General features: G+C 47.2%; 1 protein-coding gene across 2 annotated transcripts in view; it reads right to left on the reverse strand.

Moving 5' to 3' along the window:
- PHLDB3 (pleckstrin homology like domain family B member 3) overlaps positions 1 to 22,259 on the reverse strand; it is a 167,523-nt gene that overhangs the window by 52,067 nt on the left and 93,197 nt on the right. For both annotated transcript variants that reach the window (XM_068241968.1, XM_068241967.1), the window contains exons 4-7: positions 13,256 to 13,393; positions 11,349 to 11,477; positions 8,159 to 8,314; positions 4,738 to 4,848 (exon numbers count right to left, since the gene is read on the reverse strand). In XM_068241968.1, the coding sequence (XP_068098069.1) occupies positions 4,738 to 4,848; positions 8,159 to 8,314; positions 11,349 to 11,477; positions 13,256 to 13,393 (534 nt within the window). The remainder of the gene's footprint in view (positions 1 to 4,737; positions 4,849 to 8,158; positions 8,315 to 11,348; positions 11,478 to 13,255; positions 13,394 to 22,259) is intronic.

The raw sequence follows: 22,259 nt of genomic DNA on the forward strand, positions 1-22,259 counted from the left end.
GTCTGTGTGGAGCTCTGTGTTGTCTGCCTGTGTCTGTGCGGAGCTGTGTTGTCTGCCTGTGTCTGTGCGGAGCTGTGTTGTCTGCCTGTGTCTGTGCGGAGCTGTGTTGTCTGCCTGTGTCTGTGCGGAGCTGTGTTGTCTGCCTGTGTCTGTGCGGAGCTCTGTGTTGTCTGCCTGTGTCTGTGTGGAGCTGTGTTGTCTGCCTGTGTCTGTGCGGAGCTCTGTGTTGTCTGCCTGTGTCTGTGCGGAGCTCTGTGTTGTCTGCCTGTGTCTGTGCGGAGCTCTGTGTTGTCTGCCTGTGTCTGTGCGGAGCTCTGTGTTGTCTGCCTGTGTCTGTGCGGAGCTGTGTTGCCTGCCTGTGTCTGTGCGGAGCTGTGTTGCCTGCCTGTGTCTGTGCGGAGCTGTGTTGCCTGCCTGTGTCTGTGCGGAGCTGTGTTGCCTGCCTGTGTCTGTGCGGAGCTGTGTTGCCTGCCTGTGTCTGTGCGGAGCTGTGTTGCCTGCCTGTGTCTGTGCGGAGCTGTGTTGTCTGCCTGTGTCTGTGCGGAGCTGTGTTGCCTGCCTGTGTCTGTGCGGAGCTGTGTTGCCTGCCTGTGTCTGTGCGGAGCTGTGTTGCCTGCCTGTGTCTGTGCGGAGCTGTGTTGCCTGCCTGTGTCTGTGCGGAGCTGTGTTGTCTGCCTGTGTCTGTGCGGAGCTCTGTGTTGCCTGCCTGTGTCTGTGCGGAGCTGTGTTGCCTGCCTGTGTCTGTGCGGAGCTGTGTTGCCTGCCTGTGTCTGTGCGGAGCTGTGTTGCCTGCCTGTGTCTGTGCGGAGCTGTGTTGTCTGCCTGTGTATGTGTGGAGCTCTGTGTTGTCTGCCTGTGTCTGTGCGGAGCTGTGTTGTCTGCCTGTGTCTGTGCGGAGCTGTGTTGTCTGCCTGTGTCTGTGCGGAGCTGTGTTGTCTGCCTGTGTCTGTGCGGAGCTCTGTGTTGCCTGCCTGTGTCTGTGCGGAGCTGTGTTGTGTGTCTGTGCGGAGCTGTGTTGTCTGCCTGTGTCTGTGTGGAGCTGTGTTGTCTGCCTGTGTCTGTGTGGAGCTCTGTGTTGTCTGCCTGTGTCTGTGTGGAGCTCTGTGTTGTCTGCCTGTGTCTGTGTGGAGCTCTGTGTTGTCTGTCTGTGTCTGTGCGGAGCTGTGTTGTCTGCCTGTGTCTGTGCGGAGCTGTGTTGTCTGCCTGTGTCTGTGCGGAGCTCTGTGTTGTCTGCCTGTGTCTGTGTGGAGCTGTGTTGTCTGCCTGTGTCTGTGCGGAGCTCTGTGTTGTCTGCCTGTGTCTGTGTGGAGCTGTGTTGTCTGCCTGTGTCTGTGTGGAGCTGTGTTGTCTGCCTGTGTCTGTGTGGAGCTGTGTTGTCTGCCTGTGTCTGTGTGAAGCTGTGTTGTCTGCCTGTGTCTGTGCAGAGCTCTGTGTTGTCTGCCTGTGTCTGTGCGGAGCTCTGTGTTGTCTGCCTGTGTCTGTGCGGAGCTCTGTGTTGCCTGCCTGTGTCTGTGCGGAGCTCTATGTTGCCTGCCTGTGTCTGTGCGGAGCTGTGTTGCCTGCCTGTGTCTGTGCGGAGCTGTGTTGTCTGCCTGTGTCTGTGCGGAGCTGTGTTGTCTGCCTGTGTCTGTGCGGAGCTGTGTTGTCTGCCTGTGTCTGTGCGGAGCTGTGTTGCCTGCCTGTGTCTGTGCGGAGCCGTGTTGCCTGCCTGTGTCTGTGCGGAGCTGTGTTGCCTGCCTGTGTCTGTGCGGAGCTGTGTTGTCTGCCTGTGTCTGTGCGGAGCTGTGTTGTTTGTCTGTGTGGAGCTGTGTTGTCAGCCTGTGTCTGTGTGGAGCAGTGTTGTCAGCCTGTGTCTGTGTGGAGCTGTGTTGTCTGCCTGTGTCTGTGTGGAGCTCTGTGTTGTCTGCCTGTGTCTGTGTGGAGCTGTGTTGTCAGCCTGTGTCTGTGTGGAGCTGTGTTGTCTGCCTGTGTCTGTGCGGAGCTGTATTGTCTGCCTGTGTCTGTGTGGAGCTGTGTTGCCTGCCTGTGTCTGTGTGGAGCTGTGTTGTCTGCCTGTGTCTGTGTGGAGCGGTGTTGTCAGCCTGTGTCTGTGCGGAGCTGTGTTGTCAGCCTGTGTCTGTGCGGAGCTGTGTTGTCTGCCTGTGTCTGTGTTGTCTGCCTGTGTCTGTGCGGAGCTCTGTGTTGCCTGCCTGTGTCTGTGTGGAGCTGTGTTGCCTGCCTGTGTCTGTGTGGAGCTGTGTTGTCTGCCTGTGTCTGTGTGGAGCTCTGTGTTGCCTCAGTGTGACAGTCCTGGATGAGATGTCTCAGGGAGTGACACTTCCCAGCACCGTGTATCCCGGGTGTGACGCACTCGCTGGGGCAATCTGGCTCTCGGACAGAACCCCATTCAGTCTTTTGTTTGTCAGATTAAAGCGAAAGTCCATCCCTGAATACTGTAAAATGTAATGCTGCATTTAATGCTGGGAATACACGGCTCGATTGTGAGCCATTTAGATCGAAAATCGAGCTGTGTATGCCCAGCATAAGACCCTTTTATGCCTCGCTTTCTGTGACGAGAAGATCGCAGCCCACCTACCACGGAGGTCCCAGAAGAGGGGGAGGCAAGACGTCTGATTTGTAGAGATGGATACACCCCTAAACAATATTGCATTTTTAATGCACTATTAAGTTTTTCCCACTGAAGTTAAAGTGGAGCTAAACTCTTGCACAGGACAGAAGGGAAACACAGAGAAATGCACCCTGTGAGAGTTTAGCCTGTCTTATTCCCCCTCATTTGTGACTAATCACAAGTGTAATTTGATCCCTCAACTGTGTCAGCTGACTGCCATGGCAGAGCAGCTAATTTGTAAGCATACTATGTGAACCCCTTGCGTGCTTCTATGAAAGCAGGAAGTAGACACACCACAGATTTATTGCAGGATTTGTATCAGCTGTAACAAATAAATGTTTTTCTTTAAAGATTATTGTGCTGTTGCTGATCTTTTAGAGCAGAGAGGAAGTTCTGGGTTCAGGTCCGGTTTAACCATAATCACCTTGGTTGCCTATTGATTACATGTTTTTCCCATTTGTCAATAAGGACTGCTCTGATACTGCCTGCTGAGCTGTCAGCCTCCTCATGTTATGTTTCCTCTAATCCATACAATGCCAAACTCTGGCCCAACTTATATTTGGCCCGCGAGCACCTGAATGCCTATCCTATATGGCTAAGCCCTGAAACTATGATGCCCCACGGTGAAGGGAGAGAGGACACTAGACACCAGGGAACTGTATATGGGGGGAGGCACTAGACACAAGGGAACTATATAAAGGAGGGAGGGGGCCACTTGACACCAGGGAACTATAAGGCAGGGAGAGGGGCCACTAGACACCAGGGAACTCTATATGGGGGGGGGGGCACTAGACACCAGGGAACTGTTTAAGGGAGGGAGGGGGCCACTAGACACCTGGGAACTGTGTAAAAGAGGGAGGGGGCCTCTAGACACCAGGGAACTGTAAAAGGGGGGCACTAGACACCAGGGAACTGTATAAGGGGGGCACTGGACATCATAGAACTGTATAGGGAGGGAGGCGTGCTATTAGACAACGGGGTCTGTATAGGGGAAGGAGGACGGTCATTAGACACCAGGAAAATGTATAGGGGAGGGAGTGGGGCCACTAGACACCAAGAGAACCATATAAGGGAGGGAGGGGCACTCCAGACACCAGGGAACTGTATGGGGGCGGGAGAGAGCCAGTAGACATCGGAGATCTATATAGGAGAGGGAGGAGGACCACTAGCCACCAGGAAAATCTATTAACCCTTCGCACTCTTGCATGAAAATGTTCAAACAAATGCATTCACAGATTCACTCATACATTACGTTAGCTCCCTTGTGCGATTGGTACGATGCACTATCTGTCCCAGGAGAGGAAGTCAGGATGTGTGCTCCTAATCCCTAGATAGGTTTGATGCAATGAATGTGTTTGCATGTCTGCACTATGCATGTTACAGGGCTAGAGTTAGGACACCTACGTTTACCTGGGTACTTCTGCGCAGTATAGGTGACTAAGCATAAGAATGCATTCTTCTGTGAACTAAAACCCCGGCTTGTAACTTAGCTGTAGGGATAACAGCGGTGCCTGGATGAGTGAATCTGTGAATGTGCATCTGTGCATTTGTTTGAACATTTGCATGCAAGTGTGCGAAGGGTTAAAAGATTTTTGCTGTTTTCTGGCCACACCCCCTTCAGCACCTCCCCTTTCCTTGATAACTTATTTAATGTCCTAACTAGAGGCGATGTGCCTGGATATATGTGTTTTGTTGTGTTTTTTTAAATGTTTTTTTCACTAGCCACCAGGGTCTGTATAGGGGACGGAGGGGGGCACTCAATACCAGGGTCTGTATAGGAGAGGGCCATTAGACACCAGGGAACTGTATAATGGAGGAAAGGGGGGTACCTAATGACCGGCAATGGCCTTGTAGAAAAGGGTTGTATTTTACTGTATGTGAGCCATTGTAAACTGCAGCAATGCGGGGTGCGGTATAAAGGTGTGATCTTGTGCGGCTTTTAAACACAATCTCTTAGTCATGTAATCGGTTTATTGGCCTTTAAATGGTGCTGCACAAAACGTGACAGGGCTGTATAAAGAGCAATAGTCCTATATAGGTGTGACTGTGTGCTGAGTGCACTTATTGGTTACACTATTAGCGAGGTCAGCCCCGGGCTATCGCCTGTGTGTGCGACTCAGAAATCTCACCTTATTGAGGGACTGGAAGACCCGGGTATTCTCCTCGCTGATCCTCAGCCGCTCCGCCTGCGCCTGCTCCTCCGCTCCTCGGATCTGCTCCTCCAGACGCAGAATCTTATCCTGGGGAACAATCGTTTATACTGCTTAGAATTCTTTCTCCTTCTGCATTGTTTAATAACAGTATAAACACAAGAGAGCCAAAAGCAGCTACAAGGAGGTGTAAAAGCAGCCAAATCATCCAAACAATAACTGCGCAACAATCTGCTCCATCCGCAGAGAGCCTTAATTACTTTCAAGAGGCCCTGTCACGGGTCCAAGTACAAGAATCCATTTCTGTATCCCAGAAAAGAAGTGCTAATAATAGTTCTGCTGCTTTTTCTTACACTGTAAAAGTTTTCCCTCTTACTTTTACAGCTAGTGAATCATATTTGTCAAACACAAAGCCCCTCCTTGCCATTGTATGTGGCCCCTGAGCAGGGGCGTATGTGGGTCATATAGAGCCCATGGCAAACACAGAAATTGCGCCCCCCCCCCCTTCGCCGGTCAGAGCTGGGGGAAATTGTGCCCCCCCCCCCCGCCGGTCAGAACCCCCTTCCCCTAAAAACAACATCCTTTCTTGTGTACATGTGTTGTGGTTGCTTGTGTTTTTTGGCTCGGGATATTGCTTAAGTTACTTTACTGTAAATATCTCTTCTTATTCCCGCTTTGTCCTCTTTTTTTAAGAATAAGCCAAGTGTGCCTTACATACATAAGTAGCCATGTTCCTAATCTGATCTGAGGTCTGAGTGACGGGAAGGCATGGGGCAGACGAGGAGGCGCAGCACAGGGGCAGGCATGGGGACACAGCATGGGGGCAGGGAAGGGAGTGCAGCACTGGGGTAAGTATGGCAGCACAGCATAGGAGCAGTCATGGCGCCCTTGGTGCTTTGGCGCCCATGGCACAAGCCATAACTGCACCCCTCCAGATACGCCTCTGCCCCTGAGAGCTTCCAATGTCTATCGCTGTAAGGAAGGACAGCCCACTGCCTTCTCCTCCGGGGTTCAACAGCAAACCACAGCACCCCCCCCCCCCCAACCAAATTAGCATCATAGGGTCCCCTCAGTGGCAAAGCAATAGGGAGTGCAGAGGTAGCGACCACACCAGGGCTCCTGCACCAAAGGGGCCCAGTAGGGGCCCTCCATCCATCCGATTAGCTTTTGATTGGTGCTGTGCTGGTAATGAACACCTATGTATGCATTGCACAATGGTAAGTTTAACACACGGTTTCTTACCCTAAATACACCTCTCTGACACTATAGCTGTCCTTGGTAGGTTTTGGGACTTCATATCAATAGTGTGCATGGGGCCCTATGTAAAACTCACACCGTGGCCCCAAGCTCCTTACTTACGCCACTGGTCCCCCTACTAAGATCCAAACCGTCCAGCCCCTCCCCCAGGGGGCGGGGCTGGTAACACAATTTTTGCTGCGTGGCGTGCTTCTGCATATATGCTGCAGTTAGCCCTTGCCCCGCCTTGAATCCTCCAGTATCCCGCGCAGCTCCAGGATCACTGTCGTGTGAACGCAGTAAGGCCCGGTTCACACCGGCACGGATGGAAAACTGACCTGTGTAAAAACGTATCTGTGGAACGGATCCGTTTTAAAGGGATCGGTTTTCCATCCGTGACTGTCTGCTCCGTTAGCGAGCGGTCAATGCGTCGCATCCGTCCATCCAGAAAAAAAAACACTGCAAACCCATACAGAGTAACTCTTTGCAGGTCCCGCCTCTGCATGTCATGTGACGCGTATCAGGGAGCAGCAAGGAGTTACATTGTACAGTGTGGCTGAAGAGAGTAGGGAAGAGGACACGCCCCTAGTTCCGCTGACCAGTAATGTATGCTGCTGCTGCCATGCTCTGCTCACTCAGGGGAAGGGGGGTGGGGCTAGCCTGATTTCCATTATTGAGCTGTCAGGCTTAAGCTGGCCACTAACGGTCCAATTTCTAGCAAAAAATCGTTCACTACACCATCAACTAACCAATCATTGCTTCCCATCTATCTCTACCAACAAGAAAATCCAAATTTTCGTTCGACCAACAAGAAAATCCAAATTTTCGTTCGACGAAAATTCATTTGGGCGACATTTTTTTCACTCATTCATAATCGATTGTGTCCACCAATGGAGATTATTCACAACCAATCCGATCAGAATTTCTGATCGCTCGAACGATTTTTCTCTAGAAATTGGACCGTTAGTGGCCAGCTTTAGAGTTGCATTCACAACCAGCAGCACTTGGTTGTCTGCACACATCCAATTTTGATTGACCGATGATTGCCCAATTTTACCACCTTTATGTAGTATGAAGGCCAACAGATTTTGATTGCTATGAACAGCTTGTGTAGGTACGCTCTCGTATGGAGGTGGTAAATTGGATGTGTGTACGCCCTCTTCAGTACTGCACTAAAGTGGGTGGAGAATTCCTGGGATTCCCTCCTTGCATCATTGGTTGCTCTAAACCATGTGACACACAAAATGTACCCGGAGGGGAGGAGCGTAATCTTTGGTCTTTTTGGAATGCACTGGAGATTGCCTGAACTGAAAGACAGAAGCAAAGAGAAAAAGCAGCGAATACTGAATATGCTGCCCTTTATGGTTTCAGATGATCTCCAGCTCTAGACAACCTAAGGCCTCTTTTCTGTGAGCAGCTGAAGGTGATGAATTCATCGCCCATCAGGTGCACCTGTCCACTGGCCTGGTGCGTGCTATCACTCGGCTCAGGCTGTGGAAGGAAGCCCCCCACGTAGTCGCATCTGAATTTGGGTGGTTGCCATGCTCAGATGCGACTTTAAACAGCTTGTCGGGCAGTTCAGTTGTCCGTGGAAAAGAGTCCTAAAGCTCCATACACACTACAGATAAAACGCTGGATTCTTGGCAGAGGCAGTCATTATCAGCCACCTCATCTGAAAACCCAGGGTGAGTATGGCAGCCCCCAAACCCTCTCTGCCAGCGGTCCGTCCCACCGGATCACTTCAGCCAAGCGATGACCCGAGAACATTGTTCTCCTCACATAACCGGCTCTCACTGACCATCTCTATTCCTGGTAGTATCAAGCAGGAGCCAGTAACTGTTGGCGTTCTTCAGATGACACCCTCGTTTGACCAGTCAGAAGCACCGGTGACCTCAGTCAGAAGCGCCGGTGGCCTCAGTCAGAAGCGCCGGTGGCCTCAGTCAGAAGCGCCGGTGGCCTCAGTCAGAAGCGCCGGTGACCTCAGTCAGAAGCGCCGGTGGCCTCAGTCAGAAGCGCCGGTGGCCTCAGTCAGAAGCGCCGGTGGCCTCAGTCAGAAGCGCCGGTGACCTAACTCAGAAGCACTGGTGGCCTCAGTCAGGACTCAGAAGCCCTGGTGGCCTCGTCTTCTCTACAGACGAGGGAGTTTCAGCCCTCCTGGTCTCACCTTCCTCTTGTTGAGCTCGTTCTGCTGTTTGGATATGTTCTGGGAGATGTATCTGTAGGACGATTCCCTTTCCTCCTCTCGGCTGCTCTCTTTCTCCAGCTGCTGGAACTCCAGATCTTCAAAGGACTTCACAGCGCTTTCCATCATCTCACTCATCTGGAGGAACAAAAGTATGTTAATGAGTTCCTTCCACTCTGAACTTTCATTGCGGGAAAGGATTATTCTGCATTAAGCCCTCCCACTCACAGCTAAATGAGAAACATATACTGTGATATGTCCTGCCCAGTCACAGCCTTCATCTAGAGACCATGATCCAGAAACCACAGTCCACAGACCCATTCAGATCCTTCAGGCCCACCTGTCTTCATAGAAGTTGGGAAGGTCTCATTGTTGACCTCTAGCTAGGAATTATTATATTATGGTCCTTTCTTTACCTAATGCTTTCTGATTTAGGACCTGCATCCATGATATCTGTTGCCAGAATGCTTCCCAGAGCCGGTGTTCCAACAAACTAGGATGTATCATCAAAGTACCATACATGCTATTGCAGTGGTGGACTTACCTGCCCGAAGCAGACATGAAACTGTCAGTTTTCAAAAAAAACATAGCTTTATTAACATACTCCAAAACAGTGTTGCAACGCGTTTCACAGGTATAGTCCCGCCTCATCAGGCAATAAACAAAGGAGTATTTTACAGTCATATGTCATAATAACGCCAAGCGCTAACCTGCCACTCCCCTCACACAGAACCCTCCTCTTACAGGCAACTAATAAACCCCCCCACCCCCCAGGAGGGCAACTAATACCCACCCACTCCGTGGTGGGCAAACAATAGCGGTCCTCCTAGGGGTTATTAGTTGCCCGCAAGAGGGGGGCTCTTGCGGGCAACTAATAACCCCCAGGAGGACCGCTAACCCCCCTCCCCCCGAGGGAACTAATAACCCTCACCCCATGGTGGGTAAATAATAACCCCCCTCTTGCAGGCAACCAATACCCACCAAGGAGGGAAACTAATGACCCCCCTCGGAGGGAACTAATGATCCCCCCCCAACTAATAATCCTGTATGATGAGCTGGCGGGAGGCAGTACTGCACATGCGCTATACAGTCAACTGAGGAGGTTGCGCAAGCGCAGAAGAAAATGTATGCTGCTTTGATAAGTATGCTAGGAATTCTGAACACCGGCGTCAGTGGACCCACCGACACCCTGAACAGAACCTAAGGTTTCCTATGAGAAAGCATGAACCTAGTCACACATGTCTGTCTCCACCGTGTCCAAGCTTGTCTGTTGCATTTCTGCGAGATGCAAAACCAATTTTGGTTGCCTCTGATAAGTCGTAGTTTTAGACAAAACCCCACTTGACAAAAGACAATCATCTGGCCAAAACGGCCACAGTTCATTGTGCAAAAACCATCTGCGATGTGACACTGCTTGGTATGTCTGGCAGCTTATCAATCAATTTCAGTCTAAGCTATTAATTATATGCGCTATAAATACATTTCATGGATGTGACGGGTGTTATTCACTAAGTGCATGTGACTTAAAGAAGAATTGAAACGTTCCGGTGCTCGTTGTCATACGATTCTTGAAGCTACGTGATCTGTTTGTCAGAAGGAATGAATGCTACGATGTGTGCCTTCCACTACTGCATAAACATAGCACAAAACACACAGCAGGATCATCCACCAGGCAACCTAGGCAGGTGCTCGGGGCCTAGTGGGTGTCAAGGGGCCTACCCGCCAACTTCTTTGACCTCGCTCCACTTTGACTTACCTAAAAGACCACAAGAGGGCCTCAAATATAATACCTTGCCCAGAGCCCCTTTACATCTTAATCCATCTCTGACGAAACATGATGGGAGGAGCTTAAGTGCAACAAGGACTCGTCACGAATGCACGGGGGAGGGAAAGAGACAGACAAGACCCCTTATGTGCAAGAGAAAGACAATGAGGTGGTAAGTGGCCCGGGGAACCATTGTAGTAGTGTGGAGCTACTCTGGTGACACACTGCCATGGGCCTAATGGCACCGTCTGCCACTCATTGGTCCAGATCCCCCATTGGATCCACAGCCTCTCTGCTGCCACGCCCTCTGCCTCCTGTGAGAAGCATCTTCTTATATAACTCCTCCAGATGAGATGATTACACCTCCTGCTCTAGGCCTGGCTGTGAAGGAATGGAGTGGGGAGGCCACCCTGCTCCCTATACACACCAATAGGGATGGCGATGCCTAGGAGAACTCACAGAGAAGCATGTGATCAGTTTGATCAGCTGATAGATATGTAAGGTTCTGATTTGCTGTGATGACTTCCTGGTTTAGCACATGATCATGACCAGCAAATCAGAACCTTAAGGTTCATACAAACGTCCAACTTAATGCACAACCAACTGCACAACATGACCGACCACACAACAAGTTGTTTACCTGACAAGTACGTATACACACACCAACCAACTAAACAACCAACTCCACATGCAAGCTAAATGACAAACGGTACAACATGTCCACAAACAACAAAGTTGTTCAAAAGACTTGTACACACGTTCCAACCTGCATGGTAGTTGTACAGGTTGATCCTCCGGTTGGAGCCGCCAGACAACCTGTTATTAGTTAGTCATCTGGCTGTTTGCCAGCCGTAGACACGCCAAACTTATCTTCCAACAGACAAGTTTGGAAGATAGTTGGACAGATTGTTGGTAGGTGTGTATGAGCCTTTACAAATCTATCAGCTGATCAAATTGATTACATGATTCTCCATGAGTTCTCACTAAGCATTGCCACCCCTACATGCCAATCCAGGATCCCAAACAAATCTATGCAACTGTCATTCCACTACCGCCATCATCTGGGACCAGCGGTGTAACCAGGACCCATTCTGAAAAAACCTGCTTGCACCCCACTTCCCAAGTGTGACCAGCCTGTGACCCCCTTACTCTGCCAAACAGCAGCACAGTAGCATGAACCAGCACTCCGCCATATGGCCCCAGTGTCCCATGAGACGCATCGGGACCTTAAAGAGAAATGCCGGCGCATACTGCCGCGGTGACGCAAGTATGTGCACGCTGCATACTGACAGGCCCCTTTAGCCTCTGCCCCCCACTGAAAACCAGCGCAATTTACTTGAACGCCTCACTATATAACTGAACAGGAAGAATAGACAGGCAACAAGACATGTTAGCATCCTCACTCACCTCTTGGATCTGCTTCCTGAGTTGTTCCCTCAGACTCTCTGGCTGCTTCTCCAGCTGTGCCCGGCACTCGGCTATCTTCTGTTCCAGTTCCTTCACCTTCTGCTTCTCCTTCTGCAGCTGGAGTTTACCCTGCAGGAACAGAGGAGGGTTGGCAATGAGCGGAGGGGACAGAGTCATGACAAGCGGATGGACATTCGGGCAGAGCGGTGTGCTTGGAGTGTAGGAGAGGACAGAGTCATGACTCATGACAAGCGGATGGACATTCGGGCAGAGCTGTGTGCTTGGAGTTTAGGAGAGGACAGAGTCATGACAAGCGGATGGACATTCGGGCAGAGCTGTGCGCTTGGAGTGCAGAACATCGGTTGAGGCTCGGAAGTTACTGCACGGTGGTGAAACTCATGGCTCTAATGCAAACTGCAGGCTGCTCCTTCCCATCACTTCTCAAAAACAGGGGAAATGATTAAACATCTGGACAGTGATTTATACAAAACCAAAATGTATCCACATCTAGCTTACAACAACTAAAGGAACACTGCTACGGAAGCGGGAAATTTTGGGCTAATAGACTATTTGGGCACCCCATAGGCATATGCAAAATATCTCGTATTGAGAATTATGGTTTTGAAATTTGTTTTGAGAATTATCATTGTATAAATAATCATTTTGATATTTATTGTCTTAGAAATGTATATTTTTTTTACGTTATTTGCAGCAGAGGGGGGAGGTTTTAACGTTAGGAGTCAGGAAGGGGGCGGGTTTAGGGTTAGGAGCCAGGAAGGGGGGTTTAGGGTTAGGCATCAGGAAGAGGGGTCTTCAGGTTAGGCATCAGGAAGAGGGGTTTTAGGGTTAGATGTGAGGAAGGGTTTTAGGCATCAGGAAGGGGAGTTTTAGGGTTAGGAACCAGGAAGGGTGGTTTTAGGGTTAGGCGTCAGGAAGGGGGGTTTAGGGTTAGGCGTCAGGAAGGGGGGTTAGGGTTAGGAGTCAGGAAGGGGGTTTTAGAGTTAGGCATCAGGAAGGTGGGTTTTAGGGTTAGGAGTCAGGAAGGGGGGTTTAGGGTTAGGAGTCAGGAAGGGGGGTTTAGGGTTAGGCATCAGGAAGGGGGGTTTAGGGTTAGGCGTCAGGAAGGGGGGTTTAGGGTTAGGCGTCAGGAAGGAGAGTTTTAGGGTTAGGAGTCAGGAAGGTGGTTTTAGGGTTAGGAGTCAGGAAGGGGGGTTTAGGGTTAGGCATCAGGAAGGGGGGTTTAGGGTTAGGCGTCAGGAAGGGGGGTTTAGGGTTAGGAGTCAGGAAGGAGAGTTTTAGGGTTAGGAGTCAGGAAGGGGGGTTTAGGGTTAGGCATCAGGAAGGGGGGTTTAGGGTTAGGCATCAGGAAGGTGGGTTTTAGGGTTAGGAGTCAGGAAGGGGGGTTTAGGGTTAGGCATCAGGAAGGGGGGTTTAGGGTTAGGCTCCAGGAAGGGGGGTTTAAGGGTTAGGCATCAGGAAGGGGGGGTTAGGGTTAGGCTCCAGGAAGGGGGGTAAGGGTTAGGCATCAGAAAGGGGGGGTTAGGGTTAGGCGTCAGGAAGGGGGGTTTAGGGTTAGGCGTCAGGAAGGGGTGTTTTAAGGTAATGCAACAGGAAGAGGGGTCCTTAGGGTTAGGCACCACCATGAGAGGCCTTAGAGTTAGGTACCACTAAATTTAATATTTTTCCCACTTTTTTTCTACCATTGCAAGTTGCTATATTTGCCAAACAACCCGTCAGATCGCACAAAAATACCGGCTACTGTAGTTACAACTGTAGCAGATCATCTGCCTCCCACAGCTTGATGAGCCTCAGGATTATTCTGATTGGATGCTAATGCTATGTACTGACTAGAGAAGAAATCAGTGTTCAGCAATCAGTCACTGAGAAAAAAAGTGCATTTTTCTCACCTTCTCTTTCTCCTCCTGCCATTTCCTTTCTGTCTCTCTGAGCTGTTCATGCAAAAGCTGGATTTTGGCTTCTTCCTTCTCCACCTCCTTCTTCTCCGTCCTCAGCTCCCCTTCCAGTAGAGCCTGCTCCATTTCCACCTGAAACCCAATCATAAACAATCTTACAAATAAGCTCCACCCCCCGAGGAGCCCCAGGATAATTTCATTTAAATAGGCACCACCCCCAAGGAACCCCAGGATAGTCTAATTTTCACTCAGTGCTCAGACCCTTCACCAAAATGCAATGTCACCAAATGTTATGCTCCAAATTGTAGGACTGCATTGTGAGCCCCTCTGAGGACAGCCATTGATATGACTATGAACAGTGTAAAGCCCTGCAGGAGATGTCTGTACTATATAAATACATAATAATAATAATATAGTATCAGTGCTATATAAGTACATAATAATAATGATAATAATAATAATAATAATAATAATAATATGGTAGGGCATCAGACTATGACTATGGTAGGATTAGAGTGTGAGCTCCTCTGAGGACAGTCAGTGCCATGACTATGTACTCTGTAATGTGCTGCAGAAGATGTCAGTGCTATATAAATACATAATAATATTAATATAGTATCAGTGCTATATAAATACATAATATTAATAATAATAATATGGTAGTACATTAGACTATGACTATGGTAGGGTTAGAGTGTAAGCTCCTCGGAGGACAGTCAGTGACATGACTATATACTCTGCAATGTGCTGCAAAAGATGTCAGTGCTATATAAATACATAATAATAATAATATGGTAGGACATTAGACTATGACTATGGCAGGATTAGATTGTGAGCTCCTCTGAGGACAGTCAGTGACATGACTATGTACTCTGTAATGTGCTGCAGGAGATGTCAGTGCTATATAAATACATAATAATAATATGGTAGGACATTAGACTGGCTATGGTAGGATTAGATCGTGAGCTCCTCTGAGGACAGTCAGTGACATGACTATGTACTCTGTGAAGCACTGTGGAAGATGTCTATATAAATACTAAAAGAGTAATAATAAAGATTGCACATTTCATATACCTAACTCTGCAAAGCAAATAACAATAGAAGTCAACTAAAATTTAAAAAGGAGTTTATAAGGTTTTTATTTCTGTCTGTGACTCCAGAGACTTGACAGGAAGTTAAACTTTTCCTGAACAGAGTGGAAACCCTCCATGCACAGTTGCCATCCAAAACTGGCACCTGTATTAGGGAGTCTTAACACCAATTCCTTTACCGATACCAGTAGTCGGGGACACAGGAAGAAAAGTCAAATCCTTCCAAAAGGTGACACAGACAGCGATAGCAACACAAGGGATGTCCTAATCCTTTTCTTCTTTATCCAAATAAAAATAAGTTGTCTTATATTTTACAAAGTTTGCAAACATTCTTATAACTGCTTCTTTTCTAAAATTAATCTTAAATCAGCAGTTGGCACCCAGAATTCACTGTTCTCAAAACCACACTAGTCTGTCCAATTACCATTTCCTTTTCCTGTCTAAAGGCCCATACACATGCTGGATTATCCTATTAGCAGCTTCAGTAGAGTTATCTCATTTGAGATAAGTGTGCTGCTTATGACCTCAGTCAGCAGAACTCGTTGTGCTGTAAGTTCTTGGAATGCTTTAATCTCTCTCTATCAGCAGAAAATATAGAAACTGAAAGCAGGAGTCCTCTGTTATTGTCTCACACTGCCCTCTAGTGGCAAGTGGCCATAAATACACATTACAGCAGTACTAATTAGAAACTAACTATAAAAAAAAAAATTCTGATACCAACGCTCAAGAAGTACTTAAAGGACACCTGAAGTGGGTGGGATAGGGAGGCTGACATATTTATTTCCATTTAAACAATGCAGATTGCCTGGCTGTCCTACTGATCCTCTGCCTCTAATACTTTTAGCCACAGCCCCTGAACAAGCATGCAGCAGATGAGATGCTCTGACTGAGGTGTGACTGGAATAGCTGCATGCTTGTTTCAGGTGTGTGATTCAGACACTACAGCAGCCAAAGAGATCAGCAGGGCAGCCAGGCAACCTGTATTGTTTAACAGGAAATAAATATGGCAGGCTCCATATCCCTCTCACTTCAAGGTTCCTTTAAATGTCACGCACCCTGTAAATCAGACAGCGGCACTAATGTTAATGACAGGTTAGCATAAATAGGAGTATTGTATTAACAACATCTGGAATAGCCCCAATGTGTAATCCTCCCCTAAGCCCCAGTAGTGACGTCAGCCTGTAAACATAAGCAGTGCTATTGATGGAAGTCATGAATCCCTGGACAGACCTGTGGCAGTGGGATCCGTTGAGCGGCGGTGCTGGCTGCGCTGCCTTCATGGAGGAATCTCGGAGGATCAGGAAGTTGGGCTGCTGCTGTTGACACTGAGCCTCTGAAGTAGGCATGACACAAAGGAGCCACTATAGAGATGCGCTAGAGCTGCCCTATTGTCTGCCTGACATGTGACACCCACACATTGGCGTGCACCTGTACAGACACACAGGATAAACATCCAGCCGCTGTATGCCTATGAGGGAGGAGCCAGACAGGGGGCATGTAAACATCAGACAGGGAGCTGGGAACCGAGCGCATCCGCTGAGCCGGTGCGCTAATCCCGGAGTACATAACCCATTCAGCAAACATGCACTCAGTTCTTAAAGTGGATCTGAGATGAAAAACTAACTATAACAAGTAACTTGTCTATATATCTTATCTAAAGTTTGGATAGTTTACACAGCAAATATAGCTGCAAACAGCTTCAACAGTTTATGGTTATTTATTCCTGTGATACAATGACAGCAGCCATGTTCTGTTTGTCACATTGTCACAGGCTGAGGGCTGGAGATGCTATCAGCTTGCCTGTGTGTAAATTCAGTCCCCTCTCCTCCTCCCTCCTCCCCTCTGCCTCTGAAATAAATGGCTGGTAACCTCCTCCTGCCCAGACTGAGCTCCCATAAGCCCTTGCTACAGTGCCAAGGCACAAAAGGAGCTGTGGGCGAGGCTTGTTTAGTTTATAGAGAATTCGTGTATTAAAACAAAACAAAAAAGGATTTAGCTTGAGGAATGCCCTATAAACAATATGAAAGGAACACAATTATGCAATGAGTAAAAGTTTATCTCGGATCCACTTTAAAGGGCAACTCCAGTGAAAAAAAAAGGAAAGCAGTTAAAATCTGACAGAACCGACAGCTTTTGGACTAGTCCATCTCCTCATGGGGGATCCTCTGGGTTTTCTTTGCCTTTAACGTGGACCTGAACTCTTGCACAGGACAAAAGGCAAACATAGAGAAATGCATCCTGTATGTATTTAGAGAGTTTAGCCCGTCTAATTCCCCCCTCATCTGTGACTAATCACAAGTTGTAATTTTATCTCTCAGCGGTGTCAGCTCAGGGAGCTTGGCAGAGCAGCTAATTTGTAAAAACAGGATGTTGACAATATGTCTGCTTCCATGAAAGCAGGAAGTAGACACACTGCAGGTTTATTGCAGGAATTGTATCAGCTGTCACAAATAAATATTTTTCTTTGAGGGCCCTTTCAGACTGGCGCGGTGAGGTGCAGTTCGGCATTTTGCGGCAGCATAACACTATGGCAATTAAAGTCTACTGGGGTAGTTGACATGGCGTGCGGTGCAGTGCTCTGTTAGTACCCCATCTAAAGCGAGCGCATACCTATGTAATCGTGAGGCTCCTGCGGCGACCAGCGTCAAAAGGCGGCGGGACGGAAGTTAAGTCTAGGGCGACGTGTGTTTTTTAAAATAACCGCTGTAAGTTTTGTGTGTTGTGCACGCGTGGAAGCGTATTTTAGCAATACCCTTCCGCGCACGTCATCGCTTCGGCCACAGGAAGTGAACATTACTTCCTGTCTGGCCGGCTGTCAGACGGGGATTACTGCATACTAATGCGGTAATCCCGAAGGCCTGGTTTTGGTGATGTGGCCCCCGTGACATTCTCCCCATAGTGTGACCGCACCCTCAGAAGACCGAGGTGCATCCAGAAAAAGGTTAAGATAAAATGGGCTTTAAGCAAGATAGCAGTTTTTCGCCCACTTGATGGGCATCTGGCTTTTTTTTTAATACGATTTGGTGAGGGCTAGTATCCACCTGGCCCCTATGCTCTCTCCAGGCCCTAGGTAACTGCCTAGAATTGCCTTGTGGATGGGCCAGCTCTGGGTGCCTCCTCTGTAGAAACAAATCTAAATGTGACTAGATATATGGAAAATGTCCGCATGGGGAGACAATCACACATTAAAGGGAACCTAAACTGAGAAGGATATGGATTTTCCCTTTTAAAATAATACCAGTTGCCTGACTCTCCTGCTGATCCTGTGTCTCTAATACTTTTAGCCACAGCCCCTGAACAAGCATGCATATCAGGTGCTCTGACTGAAGTCAGACTGGATTAGCTGCATGCTGGTTTCAGGTGTGTGATTCAGCCACTACTGCAGCCAAAGAGATCAGCAGGACCTCCAGGCAACTGGCATTGTTTAACAGGAAACATCCATATCCCTCCCAGTTAAGAGATAAACTTTTACTCATTGCATAATTGTGTTCCTTTCCTATTGTTTATAGGGCATTCCTCAAGCCAAATACTTATTTGTTTTAATACTCTAATTCCCTATAGACTAAACAAGCCTTGCTCACAGCTTCCCCAGAGAGCCATGGCACTGTAGTAAGGGCTTATGGGAGCTCAGTGTGCGCAGGAGGAGGAGGAGGTTACTAGCCATTGATTTCAGAGGCAGAGGGAGGAGGAGAGGCGAGTGAATTTACACACAGGCAAGCTGATAGCATCTCCAGCCCTCAGCCTGTGACAATGTGACAAACAGAACATGGCTGCCCTCATTGTATCACAGGAATAAATAATCATAAACTACTGAAGCTGTTTGCAGCTAGATTTGCTGTGTAAACTATCTAAACTTTAGATAAAATATATAGACAAGTTACTTGCAAAGCCCAATCTACACCACACAATTTTTTGTGCGATTCGATTCGACATGTCCGATCGGGATCCCGATTGGACATGTCAGATTGAATCGAATCGCACAAAAAATTGTATGGTGTAGATGGGGCTTTATAGTTCGTTTTTCATCTCGGATCTGCTTTAAGGTTCCCTTTCAGTGCAGATTTCTATGCCTAGGAGGTCGGCAGCGTACAATAGTTAGTTTACATTTGCACTTGGTCTGCATGCTGTGTATGAGGCGATACACAAAGGCCTGCTATTTGTATAAGCAGCGCGCAGGGAGGAGGCGAGGGGGGCGGGGCACAGGAGGACCGCATACAAGAAAAATATACACATATCAGATGGAGAGAGGTGACAGCCTGAGGCCAAGTGACAGAAATAGAGGAAGAGGACCCCCCGCCCCACAGCCGCCACCATGTCACCATTCTGAACCTTCGTGTTATCTTTCACAGGGCTACAGCATACGTATCCTCAGCATCTCTGAAGATTATATATATATATATAACTACAATATGTACATAACACAGACCAGCACACTACATGAAGATCAGAATATTACCCTGAGAGGAAAAGCTGCTGAGATGACTGCAGAATCGGTTACCTCTCTTCATTCTTCCCAAGAATAACGCTGTATCTACATTCTCACTATGCGCCTGTTCACACCTCCGCTACAGAAATGCCAGAGATAGATTTCACTGTCACCACTAGGTGGGGCTGTCATCAGGCGGTACGGGTAGTATTCCAGCTGGCCTTGCAGCGCTGGGTCCCCGGTTCAAATCCCAACCAGGGCACTATCTGCACAGAGTTCGTATGTTCTCCCCGAGTCCGCATGGGTTTCCTCTGGGCGCTCTGGTTTCCTCCCACATCCCAAAATCATACAGAAATGTTAATTGGCTTCCCCCTAAATTGTCCCTAGACTATGATACATACACTACATGATACATAGGATTATAGTAGGATTCGATTGTGAGCTCCTCTGAGGACAGTCAGTGACATGACTATGTACTCTGTAAAGTGCTGCAGAAGAGGTCAGTACTATATAAATACATAATAATAATAATATGGTAGGACATTAGACTATGACTATGGTAGGATTAGAGTGTGAGCTCCTCTGAGGACAGCCAGTGACATGACTATGTACTCTGTAATGTGCTGCAGAAGATGTCAGTACTATATAAACACATAATAATAATATGGTAGGACATTAGACTATGACTATGGCAGGGATTAGAGTGTGAGCTCCTCTGAGGACAGTCAGTGACATGACTATGTACTCTGTACAGTGCTGCAGAAGATGTCAGTGCTATATAAATACATACTAATAATATGGTAGGACATTAGGCTAGGACTATGGTAGGATCAGATTGTGAGCTCCTCTGAGGACAGTCAGTGACATAACTATGTATTCTGTAATGTGCTGCAGAAGATGTCAGTGCTATATAAATACATAATAATAATATGGTAGGACATTAGACTATGACTATGGTAGGATTAGAGTGTGAGCTCCTCTGAGGACAGTCAGTGACATGACTGTTTACTCTGTAAAGTGCTGCAGGAGATGTCAGTGCTATATAAATATATAATAATAATAATATGGTAGGACATTACACTAAGATTATGGTAGGATTAGATTGTGACTTCCTCTGAGGACAGTCAGTGACATGACTATGTACTCTAAAGTGCTGCAGAAGATGTCAGTGCTATATAAATACATAAAAATAATATGGTAGGACATTCGACTTTGGTAGGATTAGAGTGTGAGCTCTTCTGAGGACAGTCAGTGACATGACTATGTACTCTGTACAGTGCTGCAGAAGATGTCAGTGCTATATAAATACTTAGTAATAATAGGCACAGATATTTTACCAAATCTGTGCATATACTTGCTTGCAGAGGTTGTTATATCTGTGTGCAAGCTCCATGACTAGCTGATGCCAAATAAATAGGCTTCAAACCTCCTGCTGAAGTGTTGAATAGACTTCCAGAGCTTCAGGCTGCAATTGTCACAGAAAGCTTTGGTTTCTCCTGAACCCCCTCCCCAAGTTGTAGGTAAAATATGACCCTGGAGAAAAATGAAAATGTAGCCTATTACACTTTATGGCTGTACGGACCTTAAAGGGCAACCGAGGTGACATTATGAGATAGACATGGGTATGTACAGTGCCTAGCACACAAATAACTAGGCTGTGCTCCTTTTTTTCTCTGCCTGAAAGAGTTAAACATCAGGTATGCAAGTGACAGTTTCTGTCCGGGTCAGGACTGGGTCAGACTATAGCATAACCCTCACTGATAAGCAATTACAGCCATTAAACACTTTCCTGTCAGTAAAGGTCTTCTGAGAGCATAAAAGGGGTCAATAATTCATAGATTTGAGCTCTGGCATACTGCAATGAAGGTGTCATTGAGCAGAGACAATGAAACAGTAAAAGCTAGATTTAAATATAAAATACAACTGTGGGATATCTAAAAAAAAGTCATTTTTAGGAGAAGGAGGATAGATACAATTGTTTTTCTCATCAGTTTATTTTCACCGTCCTCAGATGTCCTTTAATTGTTCTGACCTTCGCTATCCCTGACCTGGAGGGCACCTCAGGAACCCTAGGCAATTGCCTAGCTTACCCCTGTGGAAGCACTGGCCCTTTCTCCCTATTGCAGTTTCAATAGCATAACCATGTCCAACTTAGTATCAGCGCTGCACACAGGGCCTGCTGTTAGCTCCTGCAGCATCAAAACCCGATGAGAGCCGTTCCATTAGCAGCGTGCAGCATATCTGGAGCGATTCCGGCGTGATCACAATCCATGGCTGCAGGACTGCCAGGTAACTGGTATAAGTAAATAAAATATGGCAGTCTCCATATCCCTCTCACTTCAGTTGCCCTTTAAATTTGTGTTTGGAGTTGCATTTCGAATTGCCAACTTAAGTAAGTAAAACAACTTTATCAAAGTAACAGAAGTTCCTCTTTCTGATGTTTTGTTCCTCTTTTTTACTTCCCAGCTGCCTCTCCGTCAGATCAGATAGATAGACTAAAAATATACACCATTTAAAGTGGAGCTGAACTCTTGCACAGGAGAGGAGGAAGACAGAGAGAAATGCCCCCCTGTGTGTATATAGAGAGTTTAGCCTGTCTAATTACCCCTCATCTGTGACTAATCACAAGTTGTAATTTAAACTCTCAGATGTGTCAGCTGGTGGCAGAGCAGCTAATTTGTAAATGCAGGATGTTAACCCTATGTCTGCTTTCATAAAAGCAGGAAGTAGCTAAGCTGCAGATTTGTATCAGCTGTAACAAGGAAAGTTTTTCTGTAAAGGTTATTATACTGTTGTTTATCTTTTAGAGCAGAGAGGAAGTTCTGAGTTCAGGTCCTCTTTAACCACTTAACCTCCAAGGGTTTTTCCCCTTAAAAAACATTTTTTACATTACAGCGCTGCGTCCATTCATCTGCCAATAACGTTATCACTACTTATTGCACTGAAGTGGTCTATATCTTGTTTTTTTTCGCCATCAATTAGGCTTTCTTTGGGCGGTACTTTTTGCTAAGAATTATTTTAGTCTAACTCCCATTTTAATGGGAATAATTAGAAAAAAATGGAAAAATTCATTATTTCTCGGTTTTCAGCCATTAGAGTTTAAAAATAAAACATTCTACTGTGGACATATGTCCCGGTTATTACAACGTTTAAAGTATTTCCCTAGTACAATGTATGGCGCCAATATTTTATTTGGAAATAAAGGTGCATTTTTTTTCACTTTTGCGTCCATCACTAATTACAAGACCATAATTTTAAAAAATAACAGTAACATACCCTCTTGACAAACATATTAAAAAAAAGTTCAGTCCCTAAGGCAGGGGTCTCAAACTCGCGGCCCGCGGGCCATTTGCGGCCCGCGATACAATATTTTGTGGCCCCAGGGCCCCAGAGCTTGTAGGGGCCCCCAGTGGCTACAAGAGGAAAAAAAAATTTTCAAATCGGCCTTATAGTTTTTGAGAAAATCGATTTTAAAGTTGCA

This window comes from Hyperolius riggenbachi, chromosome 6 (assembly GCF_040937935.1).
Source record: "Hyperolius riggenbachi isolate aHypRig1 chromosome 6, aHypRig1.pri, whole genome shotgun sequence".
NCBI classification, from domain to species: domain Eukaryota; kingdom Metazoa; phylum Chordata; class Amphibia; order Anura; family Hyperoliidae; genus Hyperolius; species Hyperolius riggenbachi.